The sequence below is a fragment of the Sparus aurata genome, chromosome 18, assembly GCF_900880675.1.
Source record: "Sparus aurata chromosome 18, fSpaAur1.1, whole genome shotgun sequence".
Taxonomy (NCBI): Eukaryota; Metazoa; Chordata; class Actinopteri; order Spariformes; family Sparidae; genus Sparus; species Sparus aurata.
In genome coordinates, this window is record NC_044204.1 from 17,574,225 (window position 1) to 17,596,125 (window position 21,901).

At 41.6% G+C, this 21,901-nt stretch overlaps 1 protein-coding gene across 4 annotated transcripts in view; it reads left to right on the plus strand.

Moving 5' to 3' along the window:
• LOC115569083 (connector enhancer of kinase suppressor of ras 2) overlaps window positions 1–21,901 on the plus strand; it is a 75,262-nt gene that overhangs the window by 46,184 nt on the left and 7,177 nt on the right. For 2 of the 4 annotated variants that reach the window (XM_030396993.1, XM_030396996.1), the window contains exons 9-20: window positions 1,659–1,805; window positions 7,417–7,544; window positions 7,659–7,864; window positions 9,369–9,455; window positions 10,253–10,461; window positions 15,475–15,512; window positions 15,617–15,659; window positions 17,480–17,528; window positions 17,916–18,088; window positions 19,378–19,451; window positions 19,562–19,633; window positions 21,771–21,841. In XM_030396993.1, coding sequence (XP_030252853.1) covers window positions 1,659–1,805; window positions 7,417–7,544; window positions 7,659–7,864; window positions 9,369–9,455; window positions 10,253–10,461; window positions 15,475–15,512; window positions 15,617–15,659; window positions 17,480–17,528; window positions 17,916–18,088; window positions 19,378–19,451; window positions 19,562–19,633; window positions 21,771–21,841 — 1,297 coding nt within the window. The remainder of the gene's footprint in view (window positions 1–1,658; window positions 1,806–7,416; window positions 7,545–7,658; window positions 7,865–9,368; window positions 9,456–10,252; window positions 10,462–15,474; window positions 15,513–15,616; window positions 15,660–17,479; window positions 17,529–17,915; window positions 18,089–19,377; window positions 19,452–19,561; window positions 19,634–21,770; window positions 21,842–21,901) is intronic. The other 2 variants (XM_030396995.1, XM_030396994.1) reach the window with 2 other exon arrangements.

Genomic DNA, 21,901 nt, shown 5'->3' on the forward strand with positions numbered 1-21,901 from the left:
GCATCTCTTAGGCGGGACACCTCTCTGACAGTTGGACGGCAAATTTGACAGCACCTTGTAAATTCTCGGCTGATCAGTTGGGCTCGCTGCAGACGCTGGCTTTGTGTGAAAACGGCTAACATGGTTCATAATTGGCACGGCATGCATTTTATCAATGCCTCTTCTGTGCCCCAAGACGTCAGCTTTCAAAATGTTAAGCCGCACCTGACAGTCAACAAAAACTTCACAGCATCATAACAAGGAATGGGACGATAAAGGATTTTATCTTGGAGTTGAGATAAAAAAAACATGGTGAAATGTAGTTATCGGGATAGTCATCAATGTCCTTGCATGAATGACTTGAAAAACATGTCTATGCAGCTGATGTATAGTGGTATGATATAGTGGTTCCCTGATTTGTTTTTAATTGACTAAGCCTGTCACCATGGCTGAAGTCGCGGCTTGTACTTTGTGTCATAAAAATACATTTAATCAGATGTGTGTAAATACTAAGGATTCCAAACTAAAGAACGATACGGAGGTAAAGTTACCATAAACTATATATATATATATATATATATATATATATATATATATATATATATATATATATAGTTTGTGCCACACAAGACCTTATGAATTAGGATTACTTATTTAAGATTATTTGATTGTCTTCACTAAAAATGATGTTTGTCATCTCTGTGAAGATATTACAGTATGTTTTAGTGCAATTTTAGTTTTTATTTGAAATGTTTAGGAATATTGTGGTGATAACCGGGATAGTATCGTGATTCGCAATTATGCTGGACAGGATAACGGTGAATTTTTCATATTGTCCCCTAATCATAACCTTTATGAAGGCAGTTTTGCAGCAAGTCATACTTAAGTCATAGTAAAAGTAAAGATATTGATACTTTGGTAACAGGGAAAGTCACCTATATGAGAAGTCTGTGAGTAAAAGTCTTAAAGTGTGTGATATGAAATGTGTTTAAGTATCAAAAGTAATGTTCTGGCAATATGTGTGCTTACAGAAAGTATCAAAAGTACAAGAAAAAGTAAATTGTACTGATATCTTTACATGTATGTCCTCCAAAATTAAGTGTAGGGGAAGTATAATGTAGCAGAAAAATACTCCTCAAAATTGTAAATGTTCTTAGTTAAATTCCATCACTGCATGAAGGTAAGATCTATTAGAAGACTGTTGTATGAGACACCTACTAAACTGTATATCAAATAGGCCTCATTTAGAAGAATTTTGCAACCAGTTATAGAGATATGGTTCAGCATAATGTCTCATTCAAATACCTTATGAACCCAATTTGGTCAGGATATTACTATACTGACCTCAGCCATGAACCAAAGAATTCAGGAGTAAAGGAAATTTGACTCCAAGCCCCAAATTGAACTCTACCGTCATTTCAAAGTAACTCATTTTCCCCAGGCCTCGACAGGGTCAATGTAAAAATCAGCAGAAGTAGCATGTGGTGTTAGACAGGTAGTATCAGGACCTGTGTGTGGTGGTTCGCAGCGGCAGTTTTTAAAACTTAGTATTAGTGCGTGGTGGTTTTCCTCAGCAGTTTTAGTTTTCCCTAGTGCATCGTGGACAGCATGTGTGTGTGTATGCGTGTGTGGTGGTTTGCAGCAGTTGTTTCGGAAGCCCCGGTGTGTGTGCTCCTCAGGTGGGCTGGCAGCTGAAGAACCTGGTCAACGCTCTGAGAGAGGACCCGTGCGGAGTCATCCTCACGCTGAAGAAAAGACCCCAGAACACCCTGAGCTCCACGCCGGCTCTGCTCAGGAACGTCCGCTGGAAACCGCTTGGCCTGCAGGTAAACACCGGCAAAACACATGAAGGGACGACCCGTAACTGCAGTGTCATAACACGCCGTTCGCCACATCCTGAGCTGAAACTGTCAGGGTTGTACATGTATAACTGCGCTCTTCCTGTACTATGTACCGTAAGCTGTGTTGTACCTCTTGCTTCATATCTTTGACTCACTCTCCGCTCTTGTTTTTTTTCACTGCCCACACGCTGCATTCTCCTACCGGCATTTTAAACAAATATTTTCAAAGGAAACTTGTTCGCTGCTTGACCTTGCATCAATCCTCCCGTTGAGCGTTTCAACAAAATCTCTTCTTTTCTTACAGCCTGCCGTACTGCTGACACGGTCCAAAGCCATTCACAAATGTGCTGGTAGCTGAACTTCCACCAGAAGAGAATTCATGCATACCAGAAGAATATTTTTAGACGGCAATTATTTAAAACTGAGATAGTGAAGGGGGGAATAATTAAGTTCAATCTTATATTAGCACTTTTGTGTATTAAATTGGCTGAACTTCCTCCTTGGGGGGCGACTGCAGGCCACCAAAAGGTCACAGAAGGGTAGATCATCGCTCCCACTCACATTCACATTCATATTTATTGAGACCTACGACCCAATTTGTTCAACCTCTGCCCCAAATCAAATCTTCCCCAAGAGAGAGTTCATTTTTCAAGGTGCGCTATGTAGTTAACAAAAGAGACAAATCTTTGTGGGCTGCTTTTTTATGCCTAAACAAACCAAATAAGCAAACTCTCTCTGTTTTCATGTCTGAATAAACTGAATAATCCAACCGACCTCAAAGGACAACACAATTTCGTACTGTTTTACTTATATGTTTGGCAGACCCTGCTACACTTCGGACTTCAAACAGTGTTCTGGGGACCTTATTTTCCTCAGAGAACAGCTTGTTTATTCAGTTATGGACAAAATATTCTTCACTAATATTGTAAATATTGGAATTTCTGAGTTTTAATTTCGTCTCCAAAACCACACAGTGCCCCTTTAATGTGCAGTATATCTAAAAGGTGGAATGCTTGTTTGAAGGCTTACAGCTCAGAGCAGGTGTGCTTCGTGTATCTGTCACTCAGCCAGCTCAGAGAAGTAGCTCAAATTTGAGTGCACAGAAAGAGCAAGTTGTGCCCAGACGGACAGAGGGTTGAGGAGAGGGCCAGTCTGGTATCTATATGTCTATGAGTGCATACATGCAGTATAGATGTGATTGTTTGTTCACATGTTGATATGGTTTCTATAACGGCCTGGAAACCTTTCAAATTAAAGCTGCAGCTCCATCACCACTCCTGTCTTTAACAAGGTTGCAACCTTGTTAGATCATCGCTCTTACTTGCTATCACGAGCTTATTGTTATATTTGCTGTGTGCTACAGCAGAGGATTGTGGGAATTCTACCCCGATGGGCCCGCTAAGGCACAATCACGCCGTGAGCGCCCGGATCAGAGCGCCGAGATATCTCCGGGAGAAGAGAAGAAAAGGAGTGTTTTAGATTTGTTCTCTCTCGGAAAAGACTGGAGCCCTTAATTATTCATAAGCAACTACAGGCGGCTCCACTGGCTCTGAAACAAGAGCTGCTACTCAGCAAATACTGGAGATAATGCACTGAATCCAAAATGTCCTGCTAAACAGCCTGCGCCTGTGTGCGCCGGTACTCGGTGTGCACACATTTCTAAGCACGGCCGTATGCAAGCCCGTCCGTCTGTATGTGTCAAAGCATGGCGTGCTCCTGTGCACACATGAAGAGAGATGTCTGCGGTTATCAGGCGCGTCGCTCCTTCGAGAGGCGGGGGGAACTGGGTCACTGCACTCTGTAAGCTCGCTTTTTGGATACATACTGTACACACACGCTCCAAATACAGTCAGACACACACACACACACACACACACAAACAACACATGCACACTCATACCTCCTCTAAGCCTGATTTTTGGGAGGATGAATTGTGCGGCTGCGAAGTTTAGCCCAAATGTGGCACACGTTCCGCTGGATTATAACTGAATCCACAAAGGAAACAATTTATCTCACAAATTATCATGTGATTCCAGCACCAAATCCCTCCATGGCAACCTTGTCTCTTCGAACTAAACATCTCTCTCTCTCTCTCTCTCTCTCTCTCTCTCTCTCTCTCTCTCTTCCCCTCTGTGTGTATGTGTGTGTGTGTCTGTCTGTCTGTCTACAGTAGGAAGGAGTAAAAGCAATTCAATGATCCTCTATAATTACAATGACGCTGGCAATGATTTTAACAGATAAGTTGAGGATTACTGTGACACTGCATATTTGCACGCACGATCGTCTGCCGCGCTGCAAAAAATGTGCACAGAGACACATTATGGTGTGTGACTCGAGGCCACAACTGCAATCACAGGTCACTTCACCGGTCACTCGTGTGCCCCACATTGTCCATGACCCCACTTTCATAAATCTGTTATATGTTAATATGCATAAATAATGAGTCTTTTGAGGACGGATGCTATTTTAAGGCAACATGCATTGGTCGGTTATATATAATTGATGTTGCAGCTGAATGGGTGAAGAGTTGTAGCTTGTAAGAAGCCTTACTTACAGTACAATCCTTTTGGTCAGTTTTTCTGACAGCTAATGCAACTTTAAATCATCTCTCCAAAGATAAATGTTTGACCTGCATTTGTAAATTGGCCCAGTCAATATTAACAGCTTGTAATCTATTATTCATTATATTAGCTTGTTGTGAACTAATGCTTGTCGATTAGTGTCATGAAATTGCAGCTTATTGCAGAAATCAGCTGTAAAATGTCTCACTTGGCTCACGATATCTACGTTTCTGTGATAACTAAGGTGTTTATGATATTGATGTCATAGTCAGCCTTAGAAATCAAGTACAGGTCGGGCTTTAGATCTGACGGAATGAAGGTTTAAAGCACCATTTTCACTGCAGATATTTTGACATTGTAGGTATAAATAATAAAATCAATGATGGCTGAATTTAGCTGCCTCAGTTTCAGGGCCCTCGTGTTGCATGCTGGCTCACTGTCACATCGCCTTACTGGGACACTTGAATTGTAATATCAGCTCGGCTCTGCTTTTCCTGCTAAGACAGTCAGAATGTCTGTAATGAAAAAGACCTTTAATTAGAAATGGACTTAATATTGGGTTGGCCATTTGTTGGACGGGATATTCAGCATTTTTTTTTGGTCAGATTGCAGATAGAATAGATTAATTTAAAAATGTGCTACTGTGGCTCCATCACCAGCCAATAATCCAAATCTGCAAATTAGTAACCAAGTACAATAAAGTAAAAAGTACAATACTTGACTCAAAATGTGTGTGAAAAGTATGAAGTGGCAGGAAATTTGAAAAAAGACGAGTAAAATACAAGTACAATTCTCTTAAAAGTGTACTTAAAGGTTAAGTTCACACAAAATTGAAATTTCTGTCATTATCTACTCACCCCCCCTGTCAGTTCCAAGTCAGGTGAAGTCAAGCAGTCCACGAAACATTTCTGGAGCTTCACAGCCAAACTTTCGCAGTTTCAGCACTCTCCTAAACAGCTGAAGTAGATGGGGATTCCGTACAACTCGTCCAGTGTATTTCAAGTCTTTGAAAACGCCAAGGTCTGACATTGACTTGAAAAGGTATCATTAACACTATTTTATAATCCATAACCTTCACTGTAGCTGCTGAGCTAAAAGCATTAGCACACAGCGTGTCTGAAGTGGGTGCACAAGCTTGGTCGTGCATCAAGAGTTTGAATAAGGTCTTTTCAAATCAATTACACTGGAGGAGCTGTATGGAACAATTTATGTTTTCTTTTTATCAGGTGTTTTTCACATTCAAAAAAAAAGTCCCTCTTTGCTTCTGTTATTCGGGAGAATGCTGCAAAGTCGATTTGCTGTGAAGCTCCAGAAATGTTATGTGGACTAGAAAAAAAAAATCATCCCACCTACTGTTGGCGTGAGGGATTTCATTTCATTTTTTGGGTGAATGTATCCTTTAAGCACAGTAGTTCTCTACATTCCATAACGGCAAATGTATATCGCCTCCAAATATTGCTGATCAGCCCTGAAAAAGAAACACATTGGTCGATTCCTAGCTATTATTTATTGTAAATGTACAACTGTAAACTTCATACTGATCATGAGGCCCTTCAGTAGTCAGAATATCATGTTTACCATAGTCAATATTGTGTGCGTGTGTGTTTGTGGGTCGGCATGAGTGCATGTGAGGGAGTGGGATTGGGAGCGCTGGTCTGGGGAGGGTGTGATGTGGTGGTTTGGAGTGGACGCAGCGGGGGTCAAATGGTTTAAGTGCTGTTTTAACAGACTGGAATTTCGCCTGCTGTGGCGGTCCCATCTCTCTTTACTTCTACCCCCATTCCCCCCCTCCCCCTTTCCCATGCAGGCAGCAGTGGGCTGTAATCACTAAATTACTGTTTTCACTCTGAGCTCCAGTCACCACACTGCACAGCTCCCCCGCCTCTCTCTCCCCCCCCCCCCTCTCTGTGTCCTGCACTCTTTCTCTCTGTCTATCTCTCTTTGTCCTATTTCCTTTGCACTCCCCTCTCACTCTCCCGCGTCCCTCTCTTTCCAGCCTGTCTTCATTATTTATCGTGAAGCCGTCTTACTGTAAGCTGCCTTCATGAGGGGAAGACAGAGAGAGAGAGAGAGAGAGAGAGAGAGGGAAAAGGAGATGAAGATAGAGACAGGGCCTGGGGATGGAGGTAGTGAAGAGGGGGAGGAGGAGGGCAGGATGGAAAGTTTGGAATATGAAATGAATTCGCCTAATGCACTGCTGATGAAATGATGAAACACCGGGCCTCCTTAATGAGAACGCTGCCCGCTTCGCCAGCGCTGTGTCTGTTTATCAAGTCTGTCCACACTTGCGTCTCCCTCTCTAAAATGGAGCGTCCCCCCTCAGACATACAGTAAAACTCCCCATTTTTCAAAAATCTGGAAAAACCTCCTCCTCAGGGGAGAAATTGTCCTCTGGAGCTACGCGTTTGTCACCCCAGCTGTTCCGACAGTGAACAAATATAATTCACTTCAATTTTTGGACTGAGTTCCCGTGACATCAGAAGCGAGGCGTCCTGTCCTCACGGAGGACCTGATGACAAATGAGTCTACGTGTCCTTGAGTCAAGCCGAGGTAGGAGGCCACGCTAGCTTTCCTAACGTCCTCTCCTTTCTCTCCTGTAGCACGGGAGAGGGGAGAGAGGGGGAGGAGGAAGGAAGAGCGGGGAGAAGAGAGGTTGTCATGGGAACAGACATGGAGAGCCCTGTGTGAGTGAAGAGGCTTGAGACAAAATGACAGAATAGCGAAGCGATTGAACGTGGGAGAGGCTGCACAGTCAGACAGATATAAAAAGAAAAAAAAAAGACAACATACACAACATGGCAGCTTCGTGGAAATAACTCTCTTGTTTGTGTTAAAGCGAGTGCGGCAAAATAAAAGGCTCCCTTCCCTCATAACGCTGTAAACTGTGTGCTTGTTTGTTTTTTGTACAATCAGTTGGGGCAAGAAAATACCTGATGCTTCTGTTTTTTGCAGGTTGCCCTCCAATTACGCTTCAATGAAAAGGTGCTCAAAATTGAATCATCCTCTCTTTCTTGTTCTCCTCTTTCTCCCCTCAGCCGGTCCCCACCAGCCCCACCAGCACCTCCCCGACGCCCGGGGGCACTCTGGGCATGTCCAAAATGGACGCCCCCAGCATGCAGGACGTCTACATCCTCTCTCCTGTCTCTGGACTCTACGGCACCAGGTCAGATGCTTGCACGCACAGATGTTTGATGGTGGTGATTATTATCATGATCCTGTTGATGACACCGATGATGGCGCTGATGACAGTGATGATGACAATGACGCTCCTCCCCAGGGAGGAGATGGGTCTGATGTCATGTGACGACATCAGCCGCTACAGCTCCCAGCCTGGCTCTAAAGGCTCCGAGGCAGTCAGCTACTACCTGGACCAGGACAGTGGCCAGTTCTTCTCCCTGCTAGAGGGAGACGGACCCCCAGGGCCTGATTACGACAGGGGCCGCAATACGGGGGTTCGCCGGCGGGACAAAACCCCCACCCATGGTAAGACGTAGAGTGCAACTGGACAGTGTGAATGGGGGTTGTTTTGTAAAACAGCATGTTCTCTCTCACCTTTTTCTCACCTCAGAACTCCTCCATGTGTGTTCATCACTCGCCTCATGGCTCTGCTTCCTTGTGTCTTTACCTCACGTGCACACGTCCTAAAAACACTGATCACATGCCAAACGGTCAGTCAACAAACACTGTCTCCAGCTCCCTGTCTGCCCCACCACCTGTGTCACCCTTGTCCAAGACAGCTTTCCAGACATCCTGTACCTTCTTGGGAGACTCTCAAGGGCCCTATCATGTGCAAGGCGGTGGTCATGTGATAGATGGAAACATTGTATTTTATGGTAGCCTTACTATCTAGCAACCACAAATCACATTCAAAGCCATGTGAGTAATTATTTATACATTAATGATGGGTCAGTGACAACGTTTTGTGCAAAGGGTGTCAAACCTACCAGAGAATTGCCACCTAATGCCTTCTCTCTGCAGGTCTAATGGGCTATTTAGCCTCTTTTGGCTCATTGTTTTGTTTTTTTTACAGCTGTTAACTCGACAAAACAGTTTTCAAGCGCAGCAGGAAGCTGTTGCTGGGCAACAAACAAAGCAGAGTCAAAGTAACGATTAGCTGGCAGGGGCTGTTCACACTCGCACTCTTCATAACAAGCATGTTCACAACTGGTGTTAACACAAATATCAACATGCTTCTCAAGTGATCACTTGTGATTGGATCTGAATTCTCCCCTCTACATGCAAACACACGTGCGTCTCTGGAACAAGCGGATATGGCATTTTTATCACAAAGAAGGAAATATCTTCATGTAAAATGTTTGCCGAATTATCAAGAAGGCCCAAATAGTTAAGAATGGGTTGAAGACACAACAAAGACATTTTTAAAATGTCTTATAACTCAACAAGTTATGAAAATTGGGCAAATTTTTAAGGGAATCTGGGGACTTTCTCCACTGGCGTCAAAGCAGTTGCTGATATTGGTTACTGTTTAAAGTATTTGTAAAAGTTTGTCATGTTTACCCTTAATAAAGTGTTTAATACATGTAATAGTGCCATAGTGTGTAGTGTAATCTTGCCAACTAGTTCACCAACACAACTTTTTAGTGTGACAATACATATGTGTTTTCAGATTATTCTCGTTGTGCATTAGCTAAATGAATAACTTGGCCAAAGCAACACGTTAGCAAAGCAGCAGCTTCAGAGCATCGTCTGTGTCGACACAGGATGCATTCACAGCGTTAAATGTAGGTCATCTGTGGTTTTGGAGTTCACTGCCTGAATTGCAAACTAACTTACCACTAAAACCTGAGCATAAGGCCATGTGACCTTTGCCTTGCACGTCATATTCTCCCGTTCTCCCCCCCTCACCTGCACACACCTTGTCTCTCCTGTCCACCCCTCCAGCTGTCTCCTACGCTGTCTCTCAGTCGCGACACCCCCACTCCCTCCCCCCACAGCAGACTCTCTGACTACTGATTGGTCCTTCCAGGTGACCTCAGGCCTGTTTCCATGCCTCCCGAATATAACTGGATGGCCGAGGCCAAGGAACCCAGCATGGGCAAGAGAGGGAGCCGAGGTACACACACACACAAACACGCATACATGCAAAAAACACGCTTGCCCTCAAACACAAAAGGGTCAGACTGGTGCCGTGCTTTGCTCCATACTCAGCTCAATACATTTCAGCTCATCCTCTGGTTATCCATGGTGGTGTGGTTGTGTGAGGATACATATCTGCCAGGTATGTATCCGACAGAGCGATGAGTAAACATAAATGCAAGGAAACTGCATTTATACAGCTGCTCTGGAAATGAGGGTATTTCTATGTGACCAATTCTAACCAGCCTCACCATTTTGCAGCGAGACTCGATCTGTATTCGAGCGAGGTTCCTCCACTCTAGCGTCAGAAAGTCCATGAATAACATTAAAGTGCAGCACTACTGTCGGGGGGGGGGGGGGTCTGCCTTTATCCATCTCTTTCTCTCAGTCACTTTTTTTAGTTTTTCACATTGAAGTTTATGGTTAATAAACAAATTAGGTGAGAAGCTTTTTTATGTCTGCAGCTAAAGCGGACTAAAACTTCCCGTGACTGACAGGATTTAGCAGTAGTGCCCTCTGAATCAGCATAATCATTGCAAACAGATTAGCTGTATGTCCCCGGCTGTGGATCCATATCAGATACTACAGCTCTGAGGCACTTTTATCCCTTTCTGTTGGCTTTTTATCTGTAAGGGTCTATCCACCCTCATCTGTTTCTACTCTGGGGTTCTCCCCCGACTCTGTGGCGCTATCTCCCCTCCTTCGTTCTGTTGAGCCTCTCCATCCTCTAACTGCTCCGTCCCTCTACACCCCCCCATCTCCTCATCCCCACAGATTCAGACAACTCCCTGCTGCGTTACCTTAGCGACGACAAGATCCTGGTGATCGAGGAGGAGCCGGAGGTTCCGGGCAGAGAGAGCCGGCGAGATTCCACCAGACGCTCCCGGCGCAAGAGCCGCAATCCCAGCAGCCCTAGCTTTCCCATCAGCCCCTCAATGCTGTCCTCAACCCTGCGCCTAGACCAACCTCCTGACGCATTGCCTGTATGTACACTGTCTCCTAAATATGATTTTTAATACGTCAGTGAATAATGATATTTGATATCTGTTTTCTTCTATCTGTTTCCTGTGTTATGTTATTAAGAGTCAAATAAGTCAAACTTTTAAGAAAGAAAGGCAAAATTATCGAATTTAAGAAATCTTTATTCCTCCACTGCAGTAAACTAAATATCTTTGGGCAAAACAAGTCATTTGAGGATGTTATTTTGGTATTTTCGAAACACCGATTTAATATTTCACCATTTTCTGACATTTTTTTGACAAAACAACTACACAATGAATCAAGAAAATAATCACCAATGAAAATCATCATTAGGTGCAGCCTGGTAAGGTTAGGTGAAAAAGGTACCGATATGTAAGACACTAAGGCAGGCAGGAAGATGAAAAAAAGCAAGCTTTATTAATGTGAAAGCTGAATCCACAAAAGAAAAGTGAAGTAGATGCAGGAATCTAAATACCAACCATGGTAACAGCAAACTGACAAATAATAATTGAAATGCATATACTTAAGAACACAGGAATGATTAACTAATGGAACGCAGGTGAGCAGGAAAAGGAAAACAGACAAAGAGGTGGAAAGTAGTGGAAAGTAAAAAATGTCACAGGAGGATAAATCTACCAGAATAAAAAAGGAAGTATTATCTATGTGGCTAAAACCTGGTACCTGTACATCGTATTCCTCTGTGCCTAAGAACTCCATTGTTGTCTAAACACTATTAAAAAGGAAACCACACTGACACTGGTTGTCATAATCCCTCATTACCTTGAACATTGGCACTATAGTTTATTTTGAGTCAATATATATTGTTAGTTTGTCTTAAACGGGGTATGAAAAATATAATACATATAGAGCCTTATTCTTTAAAGAAAAATAAAACTGTGTCTTGCATAAACAATATTATTTAATGTGCATGTCCGGTTTCTTTATTTGCACATAGGTAGTTTAGTTCAGTGGTTCCCAACCGAGGGGTCGACCTCCTCCTATATATCACAGCATAAATCTGGGGGGTCATGAGGGGGTCAGTGCAAAAGGAAAGATGAAAGAAGTTCTCCTGTACAAATCTGTGTACATATTTTCTCATACCCTGCTTATATTGGTTAATTTTTTCACAGTTACTTAAATGAAACAAGACAGAAGCCCTGAGCAGCAAGTGAAGATTTTTTTGTGTGATCCAAATTGTTTTTTCTTCCCCTTAATATCTTTTTTTGTCGTCTCTGAAAACAAAGAAAACAAAACTAAAGTTTTTACTCTCCTTTGTTTATGACTTGAGAACTGGTGAACAAAAGTTTTTCCAGGATAAGTTGATAAGTCCTTTTTATTGCTGTGAAAACTTGAAAATTCAGGAGAAACACATATTTTCATTTGTGAAACCCAGTGGGAACATTTTTTCAGGAGGTTTTTTGTGTGTGTGAAACTGTGTGGAAAAATATTTTATCAGCGGAGAGAAATTTGTGTGAATTTTTTTTTCTTGCGTGAAAGAAAACAAACATTTTTCTCCTGAAAATGTTTTTTGGTGTTAGGTTTCACACATGGGAGCATTTTTTTCTCACTCAACTTTTTCTTTTCACGGGTTTTCACAGATATAATAGAAAAGGACGTACTAACTTCTCCTAGCAAAAGTTATTTTTTCATCACCAGTTCTCAAGCCATAAACACAGCATAGAAGACACTTTAGATCAGACTAAAAATATGGAAGAAACACTAGGAAGAAACACAATCCTCACTTGAGCTTCTATAAAACCATCTAAGACTTTTCTTTTGGGGGGGGGGGGGGAGATCTCCCCTTCTGCTGCTAACAACCCTCATTTTTTTTTCAAGGGTCACAAGCTTAAGAGGTTTTGTATTCCAGGTTTAATCTCTTAAAATTGTGTTGAGTTTTACAGTCTCGTGGATGTAAAATATTTAGTTGTAAGAAAATGTGATAGTCATTTTCATTGAAATTATCACATGATGTGAACTAAAAGTAATCCCTGGTGAATGTTTATCTTTCCCGTTCTCTGTATTGGTGGCTGAGCTCAGGAAGAGTCGGTTCTATTTTCTTTAAATAGGCCCTTGCACAGTACAGCAGACATATTGTCCTGCCATAGCAGGAAGGACACAGGTGTTACTCATGACATAATGATGCCACTGTTCTACTGAAGTGTTCCGGTCTGCCGTGACAGTATGAAGACCCTAAAACTGAAATGACTAATGGAGTTCGGCCATTGTTAATGTTATTTTTCATACTTGTGCTTTCTCGCTGTGACTTCTCAAAATGTCTCAAAAGACTTTAATCCTGATTGTGTCACTTAGCTGGAACTGGAATAGAGTTTACTCGCACACACGCAACTTCCTTCATCCGACAGTTTACGTGTGTCCAGTCCAAGGGGAACTTTCTGCGGTTGCAGGATAGGTCATGGTGTTCACAGATTCACACACACATTGTTGTTTGTGTGTGTGTGTGTGTGTGTGTGTGTTTGTGTCAGGTAGAGGAGACGAAGGAGAGTGAGGATGATCATTGTCATTGCATGGTTGCCAGCTTCACGGATTATGAGAATGACACTCTCAGACACGCCCCTCTCTAACTTTATGTTTCCTCTCATGCTCACACAAGCACACACACACACGCAGTCATACGCAAACAAACACACACTAACACACAGGAGTGCATTTGTATGCAGGGTAGCCATCTCACGACTCATCCTAACTCATCCTAATATCCCCATCTCCTCAGACACGCCTGAGTCTAAATAGGAGTTTATTCTGGACAAACACACACACACACACACTTGCATGTGCACGCGCACCCACACATACACACACACACACACACACACACACACACACACACACAAACAAGTATCCCTGTGAGCAGGTGTATGACTCAGCATCAGCCAGACCAATTACAAGCACGACTGACAGACTGTGCTTAAAACACGACACACCGTGCACACACACATTCACAGTGCGCCAACAGCTTAGCTAACACCGGCCCTCTCTAACCCTTTCAGCTGTGTGTCTCTCATGGCAGTGACTCATATCTATTCAGTGGCACATGAAGTATACTATCCTGCACTAACAAGCGTACGGTAACCTTAATGACCTGCTCGTTTGCGCTCTCATTCTCTCTGTAGGGTTCTTTTCTGTTTACACCAACATTATAGCAAGAAATTATTATATGCACTCACTGAAGGACTCATGTCTTCGTCCGGCAGACATGTACACATTATCTAGGGGGGCTGAACAGTTAATCAAGAAATTATTGATATTGCAATATGGCGAACATTTTTTTTTGACAAGGATAAACGATATGCTGTTATAAGTGAAGAATCTTGGTGCTACAGAGCGACATGAGGAAAGATTCTTGTTTGGTCCAGACCCCAGTCAAAAAGGCCACAATCATCATTTTCTATATGTCCTTTTTATGTCTAAAGCACCCTTGTAATAGCTGTTAAAATGATGGTATAAGTATATCATAGCAGTCAACCACTTTTGTTGCATCAGGTTAATGGGCCTAAAGGTCCTTAGTGGGGACCAACTTTACCTTGGAATCCAGAACTTGTGATCTGGAGGCCTGTTTGTTTTACAAAAAAAAGAAAAAATTATTTCAGTCGGAGGATTGCAGTAGTGGTTATTGTCAGCTCCACGCATCTGAACAGTTCTTGTTTTAGCACACCCGCGTGAATTACACCAAAAATCAAGTGTATGACGTAATTGTATCCATGAGTGTAATACACCCCCACCAATACTGGTAGCCTTCCTGTACTTTACTGTACTTTGTCTTTTTGATTTTAACAGTTTTGACATTGACCCTGATTGGCACTCAGGAAAGCAGGTACCTCCACCAAGGCCCTTGAATAACATCGATCCTAATCTAATATCAAACTCATAGCTTCACTCTAACGAAAATGTAAATAAAAACAGCCCTATTTCATAAAGTGAGAAAAAAAGCCAGAATCTGTCCATTTATCCTGAAATGTACCAAAAGGTAATTGGCTCTTTTCTGGGCCAAGAACCATCCTCCATCCAAGTTTCATGGAAATATGTTCATTAGATTTTGTCTAATCCTGCTGACAAACCAACAAACACAACAATATAAACTCCTCAGTGGACGTAATTAAGTCTGTGACAGTCCTTTTAAATAGATACAATTATCAATTATTAAAACCAAATATACATATCCAGTTGTACAACACTGCCAACTAGCCCATCAGTTGACAAGTCTAGCATTATTATAACAATATGTTTTTACCTGTGTCTATTTGCTGGTTGGTTGGTTTGTCAGCAGGATAACACAAAAACTAATTTCTACCAAACTTGGATGGAGGATGGGTCTCTTGACATTTTTGTTAATAATGCATGGATCTTGATGAAAAACAAATCTGGCGTATTTAGGTGGCTGGTATACTTTTATGCATACCATAACAAAAATCCAGATCCAGCTGTTTTACATATTTTTTCATAGTCTTTTTTCAGCTGTTATATGGCAACTAATGGTTTATTGGATTAGGCTTATTTGAATTAGAGGTGATTGTTTGGCCTTGGCAGAGTTGATATTCATAATATTGGTGGTGGTAATAGTAATTCAGATTCTGATTGTATGCCAGCAGAAGTTTAAGGAGTCATTACACCTCATGTAAAATTGTTTTTAATTTTTCGCCCAGTCCACTTTATACCATATATTACTGTAAAGAGGGTAATCTTTCCTCAGTGGCCCAACTACTACATGAGTGTTTCAAATAATAAAAGTATGTAGTGTTCTAGTGTTGTAGTGCTTTAAATTTCAAGCATGGATCATAAAGACTGCCCAACTGTTATGAAGTGCATATCAATTATCCAGGCTTTTAGACTGTATTGATTCACATACACTCTACACAGTGCAGACAAAAGCCACAGAACATGAAATGCTAATTACATACCGAGGTGTGCAGAAGAAGTCTGTGTACAGTATGTGACTGCAGCCATGTTAGTATGGTGAAGTCTTTATTAATGGAGTCTTTTCTTCCTCTGTGTCTCAGCGAGGTGCGGACACGCTGCGAGCGGACACAACAGACAGGTGAGTTTCTGTTTGTTTGTGGTTCGACCACATGCTCACGATGGATGGAAAGAGTTGTATGCGGTCATTTGTGGTTACGATCAATCCTGTGTGTCCTCCCGCAGATACTCCGGCTCAGGAAGCTCAGGAGCGGCCTCCATGAGGAAGGTAGGACAGCAAACGATGCTGCGGGGCTGTCTGTGTGTTTAGTTGTTTTATAAACCTATTAGTGTCTGAGTTTTAAATCATGCTTTCCTTCCGGCACATTTCTGACCTTATTTAAATGAGGCGACAGAGGCTTCAGTTACATGAACAATCTCTTACCAGCCACATGCACTGTTACAGGAAGATCTATTGTGTCCAAATCACATACAGCCAGGAGAGATACCTGAGATTAAATCCATTCAGGACTATAATAATTAAATAAAAGATAACAGTCGGATGAGGTAAATTGCTTTCCATATTTAGGTTACTGTGACACAGGAAGCTGTCTTAGTCATTAGCCCCAGCCTCTCCTCCACAGCACTATGAGTTGTAGCATACAGTGAGTCAGATCAGTGGAGTATAAACAGATATTTATTCACCTTTGTTACCCAGACAGATAGCCTGCGGTTGCATAAGGCTATGTTATTGCTTGTATCTATATCCTACTTCAGTTAGCCCCTGTGAGCTGCACAGCATCCTGCTGATATAATCCAAAACACAAAATCAGATTTTAACGTAACTTTGTAACTTTGAAAAAAGAAACAAAACACTCCTCATTTTGCAGATCAAACATTAAATCTGTAAGCACTCAGGAGTTTTGCTTCTAAATGTACTTAAAGTTACAAAAGTAAACAAACAACCAAAACTAAAACACTCATTTTTCAAAATGGCTGCTTTCAAAGTGTTATTTTATAGTAGAATATTAAGTTATGGCCTTTTTATCAATAGCTAACTTGTAAGAGCATTTTAAAGTTGAAGACAATTTGAAATACTATAAATTCTACTGGGCAGTTTCAAAAATGTTATTATTATTTGTATCCAAGTATCAAAAGTATTTGTCCTGTAATAATGTACTTGCGTGTAAATTAAAATTGTACCTATATTTTCATGTATGTGTTGTATATATGATTTCAGACAATTGATTTATTTGTATTTTTATTATTATTCATAATTTTTCTGATTATCAGAATCAGATTTGTAGTACCTGGTAACTATACACTAAGGTCATATAATAAATCAATAATACATGTTGTGGAGTGAAAATACAATATGTAGGAGTGGAAGTATGAAGTAGCAGAAAATGGAAATAGTCAAGTGAAGTACAAGTTCCTTTAAAGTTAGACTTATTTCAAGTTATTGAGTAAATTAAGTTAGTTACAGCCTATCAATGCTACTGGGTCGTATTAGTAATATAGCACTGTGTCACATGATATAGCATGTATGTTTTTTTATATGAAAAGGAACTGCAGTGAAGTAAATACAATGGTACGATATTTACCTCTTATCTGAACTGTAGTGTAGATGTGTGGATGTATGAAGTGGAAGGAAATGTAAATACTCCATACTTGAGTGAATTGACTTCAATTTACTTTCCAGCATCATTAATTTAATCATCAATGCCTTTTAATACAAATATAAGTTGCTGGACAAAGTCTTAAAAATCTATAACCTCTTTGATGCATTTCAGTGTTTTTAAATAACTGAGAGCGTCAGCTAAGGTGACGCAGCTCTCCACATCCTGATCCTCGCTGTGGTTTCAGTCTCTGTGGCAGACAGCTTTCAGCTCTCCATCACAGGTTGTAGGTCACCTCCTAGCTGCAGCAGTTTTAGGATTGTGATCCCTCTGTGCCTGTAATCCTCTCTGCTGCGTGCCTGATAAAATAAAAATAAGCTAAACATGGAGAGTGAACTGCCCGCAGCCTCCCTACGCGCATCAACGGCAACAACACCGAAAGTTTTTTTTTGCCGCTAACGTGTTTTTTCTCTCTCTTTCTCTCTTCTAGTCCTTCCATTACACCTCTCTAAGAACGAAAACCAAAAAGCGAAGTAAAGGTAGACATTTTTTCTGCATATCTTCTCACGTACGGCTTGAAAATGTCAAGAGTTGAGATGGGCTTGATGATATAACACACTGAATATGTATGTGAGAAGTCAGAATGCACACTACCTGATGAAAACAAAGGTGTAATGGCAACTGCACTTGCAAAATAGAAAATTTACATTCACAGATGTCAACACCTGCCACACCTGATTGATTGTTCACCCCTTTTTTTGGATGCTCCTAATTTATCACTGTCACAAGTGTATTACTCAGAATATTCTTTAGTTTGAAGAGATTGAATAGTTCATATTGCTTGCTGCAGACTTAAAAATGATCCAGACATTTAGATTCAAACTTTTTCTTAATTTTGTATTAACATTGTTCTTTTCCCTCTGCAGGTTCCCTCACCAGTGCCAGTCGAAGGAGAATTTCCTGTAAGGACCTGGGCCATGGTGACTGCGAGGGCTGGCTGTGGAAGAAGAAGGATGCTAAAGGCTACTTCACCCAGAAATGGAGGAAGTATTGGTTCATCCTCAAAGAGTCCTGCCTCTACTGGTACACCAACCAAAATGTAAGGAATCACACTGAATGATAATTATGTCCTGAAATCTGTTGGCAATATCTTCTAGTGTTCATCGGGCGACACGTTCTAACTTCATCTTCATTCAGTTCACATAACTAATTTACAATCAAATGTCACAGCTAGGGAAATTAAAGGAGCCGCCTGTAATTGAGTTGCATCATGAGAATTATGGAATCCAGTGTGTCTGGAGCTTGACCCAATAATACGATCTAAAAATCTGAATATTTACAACTGAATTGTTTATCCAGTAGATTGATTTTATATTTGTAAAATCTTATTAGCACACATTACAACATAAAAATGACCATGTAGTTGCACTGACCTCAGTCAGACTCCAGTTCAGAACTGCGGCAGAAACAAAAACATCGGACGTTACTAAAATTGCTTAAGGATCAATGTTACGGAGAAATGTAGCTGTTTATTTGCCATGTTTTTCAGAAGCTTTTCTTACTGGTTGTTGTTGTCAAAGAATGATCACCATCTCTTATGTAAAATCACCCAGAATCTGTTTTTGTGTATGATTATCATATTGTACATTCAGCTCTCACACTAGGGCTGCAACAAACAATTTTTTTTAATGTTGACTAGTCGTCACTTATTTTTCTTGACTGATCAATTAATCAGGCCATCTTTAAGATGCCAGCAAAGGGTAAAAAAGAAATGCCCATTACAATTTCCCAAAGCTCAAGTTGATGTCATCAAGCCCATTATTTAGAGACAAATGATCCAAAAGCCAAAGGTGTCATATTTACTATAATGGCAGACAGGGATAGAAGCTGATTCCCACATTTGTGAAGCTGGAACCATCAAATGTTTGGCATTTTTGGTTAAAAATTGACTTAAAATGTTGATTCAGTTAACTAATAGATGCAGAAAAATGTTATGTCAGTCAACAAATTGAGTAATTGATCAATCGACTGACTTTTGACCTCATATAAACACAAGACTCCCTTTAAGTTTGGATTGATGGATTATTTGAATATCTGCAACATAATGAAAAGAAAGAGAACTTCCCCAGACCCGACAATTAACTGTAAATGTAATGATTTGTTTTCATAACGCAGTGTTCCAGCCAAAGATAATCATGTCTCGTCCCTCTTTTTCTTGTCAAGTAGTGAAAGGAGTTTATCCCGGCAAACGTCAACAGCATATGTTGTTTTCATACGCTTGACTACGAGTACTACTACCCAATAAAAATTGGCATATCAGTATGTACGACATTTAGTTCTGTGTGTGTTGATGATGTACCACCACCCTCCATCTGTCTGTGCCTGCAGGATGAGAAGGCTGAGGGCTTCATCAGCCTCCCAGAGTTCAGAATAGACCGAGCCATAGAGTGCAGACGGAAATTGTGAGTGTCCCTCACGTGTCACTGAAATTACTAATCAAGCACATTTGCTATACTCACACAACATGAAGCACAAAAACACTAATCAGTCTGCTTCTCCCCACTGACTGCAGTGCCTTCAAAGCCTGTCATCCAAAAATCAAGAGCTTCTTCTTCGCCACGGACTGTCTTGAGGAAATGAACAGGTGAGCGAGTGGGCGTCTCTCGGAGCGTGTTTGTGTCTTAATGTGGACAATAGTCAGATGCTGGGGACGTCACGTGTCCTTTCATGAATATTTTAACTGAGTAAACCAGGTTTACACAAGGCAACAGCCCACACAACACCATGCATGAATAAGGCATGAACCCGGCCCTCTGTTGTTAAACGTGGAACTGTGTGTGTAAATGTGTGTGTGTGCACGTGTGTCACGTGTGCGTGTGTGAGAAGGAGACGGTAGCGAAATTTGCAGGAGTGCTATCTGATGAGCTCTAATTATCCACACCTCTCCTCAATAACGTGGCGAGATAATTGGGTAGAGCGTAATTTACCAGCTATATTTGACTTCCATACGGCGTCTGTAGGTTTATATGTGAATACATGTGTGTCATAAACATGTCTCCTTCATGCACTCACATCTGGATTGTCCTAGTTTCTGAAGGCAATCACTAATACGGTGCGTGCAGCTGTGAGCATGCATTCAGTCCTGCAAGACTCACAGTTCCTGGTCCATTGAAAAAATGTCCCGAAGCAGAGAGGTTTTTTGGGAATAAAACAGCCTAATTTCTAAACATAGACACTGGTTCCTAATGTATTAAGAAGACACTGGATACAGCTTTGGAGACGGGGCCCAACAAAATCCCCTGGATACATGTCTTCACATTGTAGCATCGCACTACAGACTTCCTCCAGACAAGCAGGCTAACTTCCTGTTTTAGCCCTCTGCTATCTTGAATGGGGATAAAATGATCAAATCTTGCGCTCCCTTCCAGACTTGCCAAAGTCTTGCTGTAGGGGTTGTGACGCTCCCCAAAAACGTACCAGCCACATTTCTCCACAATGCAAGCTTATGAGAAACACGCACTTCCAGGGGGTTTGGATGAAATGCACGTCCCCGAAACACTTCCTGTTGCTCTAGAAAAGGTCTTGTGAAGTTATAACTAGTGTGGCACTTAGTAGAGCGTATACCTCCACCCAAGGTCCAACAGTTCCCTTTAATTCAATCAGCCTAATCCAACATATCAATACCTAAATCAAAATGTCCATCTTTAAAATTGGTTCACACATATAGGCTTTTTTGTTTGTTTTGTTGTCCTCACATCAGTGACCTGAAAAAGCTGTCTAATTTGCTAACGTAGAAACTTATATTGATTTCCTGATTTATTTTAAGGTGCTACAAGAGGAACCCGTATCTTTCTGTTCATCCTAAATCCTAAACCTGTCATCGTGACTGAAGGTGGATCACTCATTGTGTAACCACTCCAAAAAATCGTCTGTGTGGAAATGCTATGGATTAAAACTAAAGAAGGACATGCAGATGAGATGCCCACCATCCATTTATCCACTTTTTATACAGGGGGACCAGACGATTTACTTCCATTAAATGGAAAATAGTGCATTTGCTGGAGACTATTTTAAGACGCAGATTCAAACACATTTGGCGTCCTAGTGAGTGTCTCACTATCAGTTCTGGCAGCCAAACTGTGTATGTGGGATCGACTCAAAATAAACAACAGTGCATAAGTTCAACTTCACGAGGGGACATGTCAGCCGGTTCAACAGTGAAGCTACGTCAGCCTTCGTCTGTACAGTAAATACAAGTCGGTGGATCAATCCATCTTTAATTTTGGTCGTTGGAAGTCCTGTGGCGTTCCATGTCCTACGATGATGAGTTACCTGTTCCTCACGCGCAGACCAGGCCTCTATTCTTAGTAGCGACCTTATTATCAGGTGTCTGCAGAGAGTCACAGGACAGGCCGGGATCTGTGGCGAGACAGACAGAGGGATGGGGTGAGGACAGGAATTGGCGTGTGGAGGGAGAACGCCATCTGAGACTTGCCGCTGAGAGAGAATGGGACGGAGCATTGTCATTCTCTCTTTCTTCATCCATCTCTCTAATTATCTCAGTGCTGTTCTCTCCTCGTCAGGGGGATGGAGTCAGTTAGACACATATCAGCTGTTAAGAGACACTGTTTAAATTATTTAAAGCCAAAGTTTTTTTATCCATCACCTAGCATTTACCCAGTACAACCCATCCTTTTCCTCTCCTCCTCCTTTTATCTTTTCTTCTTTCTCTTTCCTCTCCTCCTTTAATCGCTTCTCATCGCTCGCCTTCCTCCCTGTAGGTGGATGAACCGGCTGGGGCTCGCTGCTATTGGCTATACACCAGACGACAAGGTGCCACGCCCCGATGAAGGTGAGACGTGTTCACTTGGCCGGAAACGACCGACTTCGCCCTTTTCGTCCGTGAATTGCA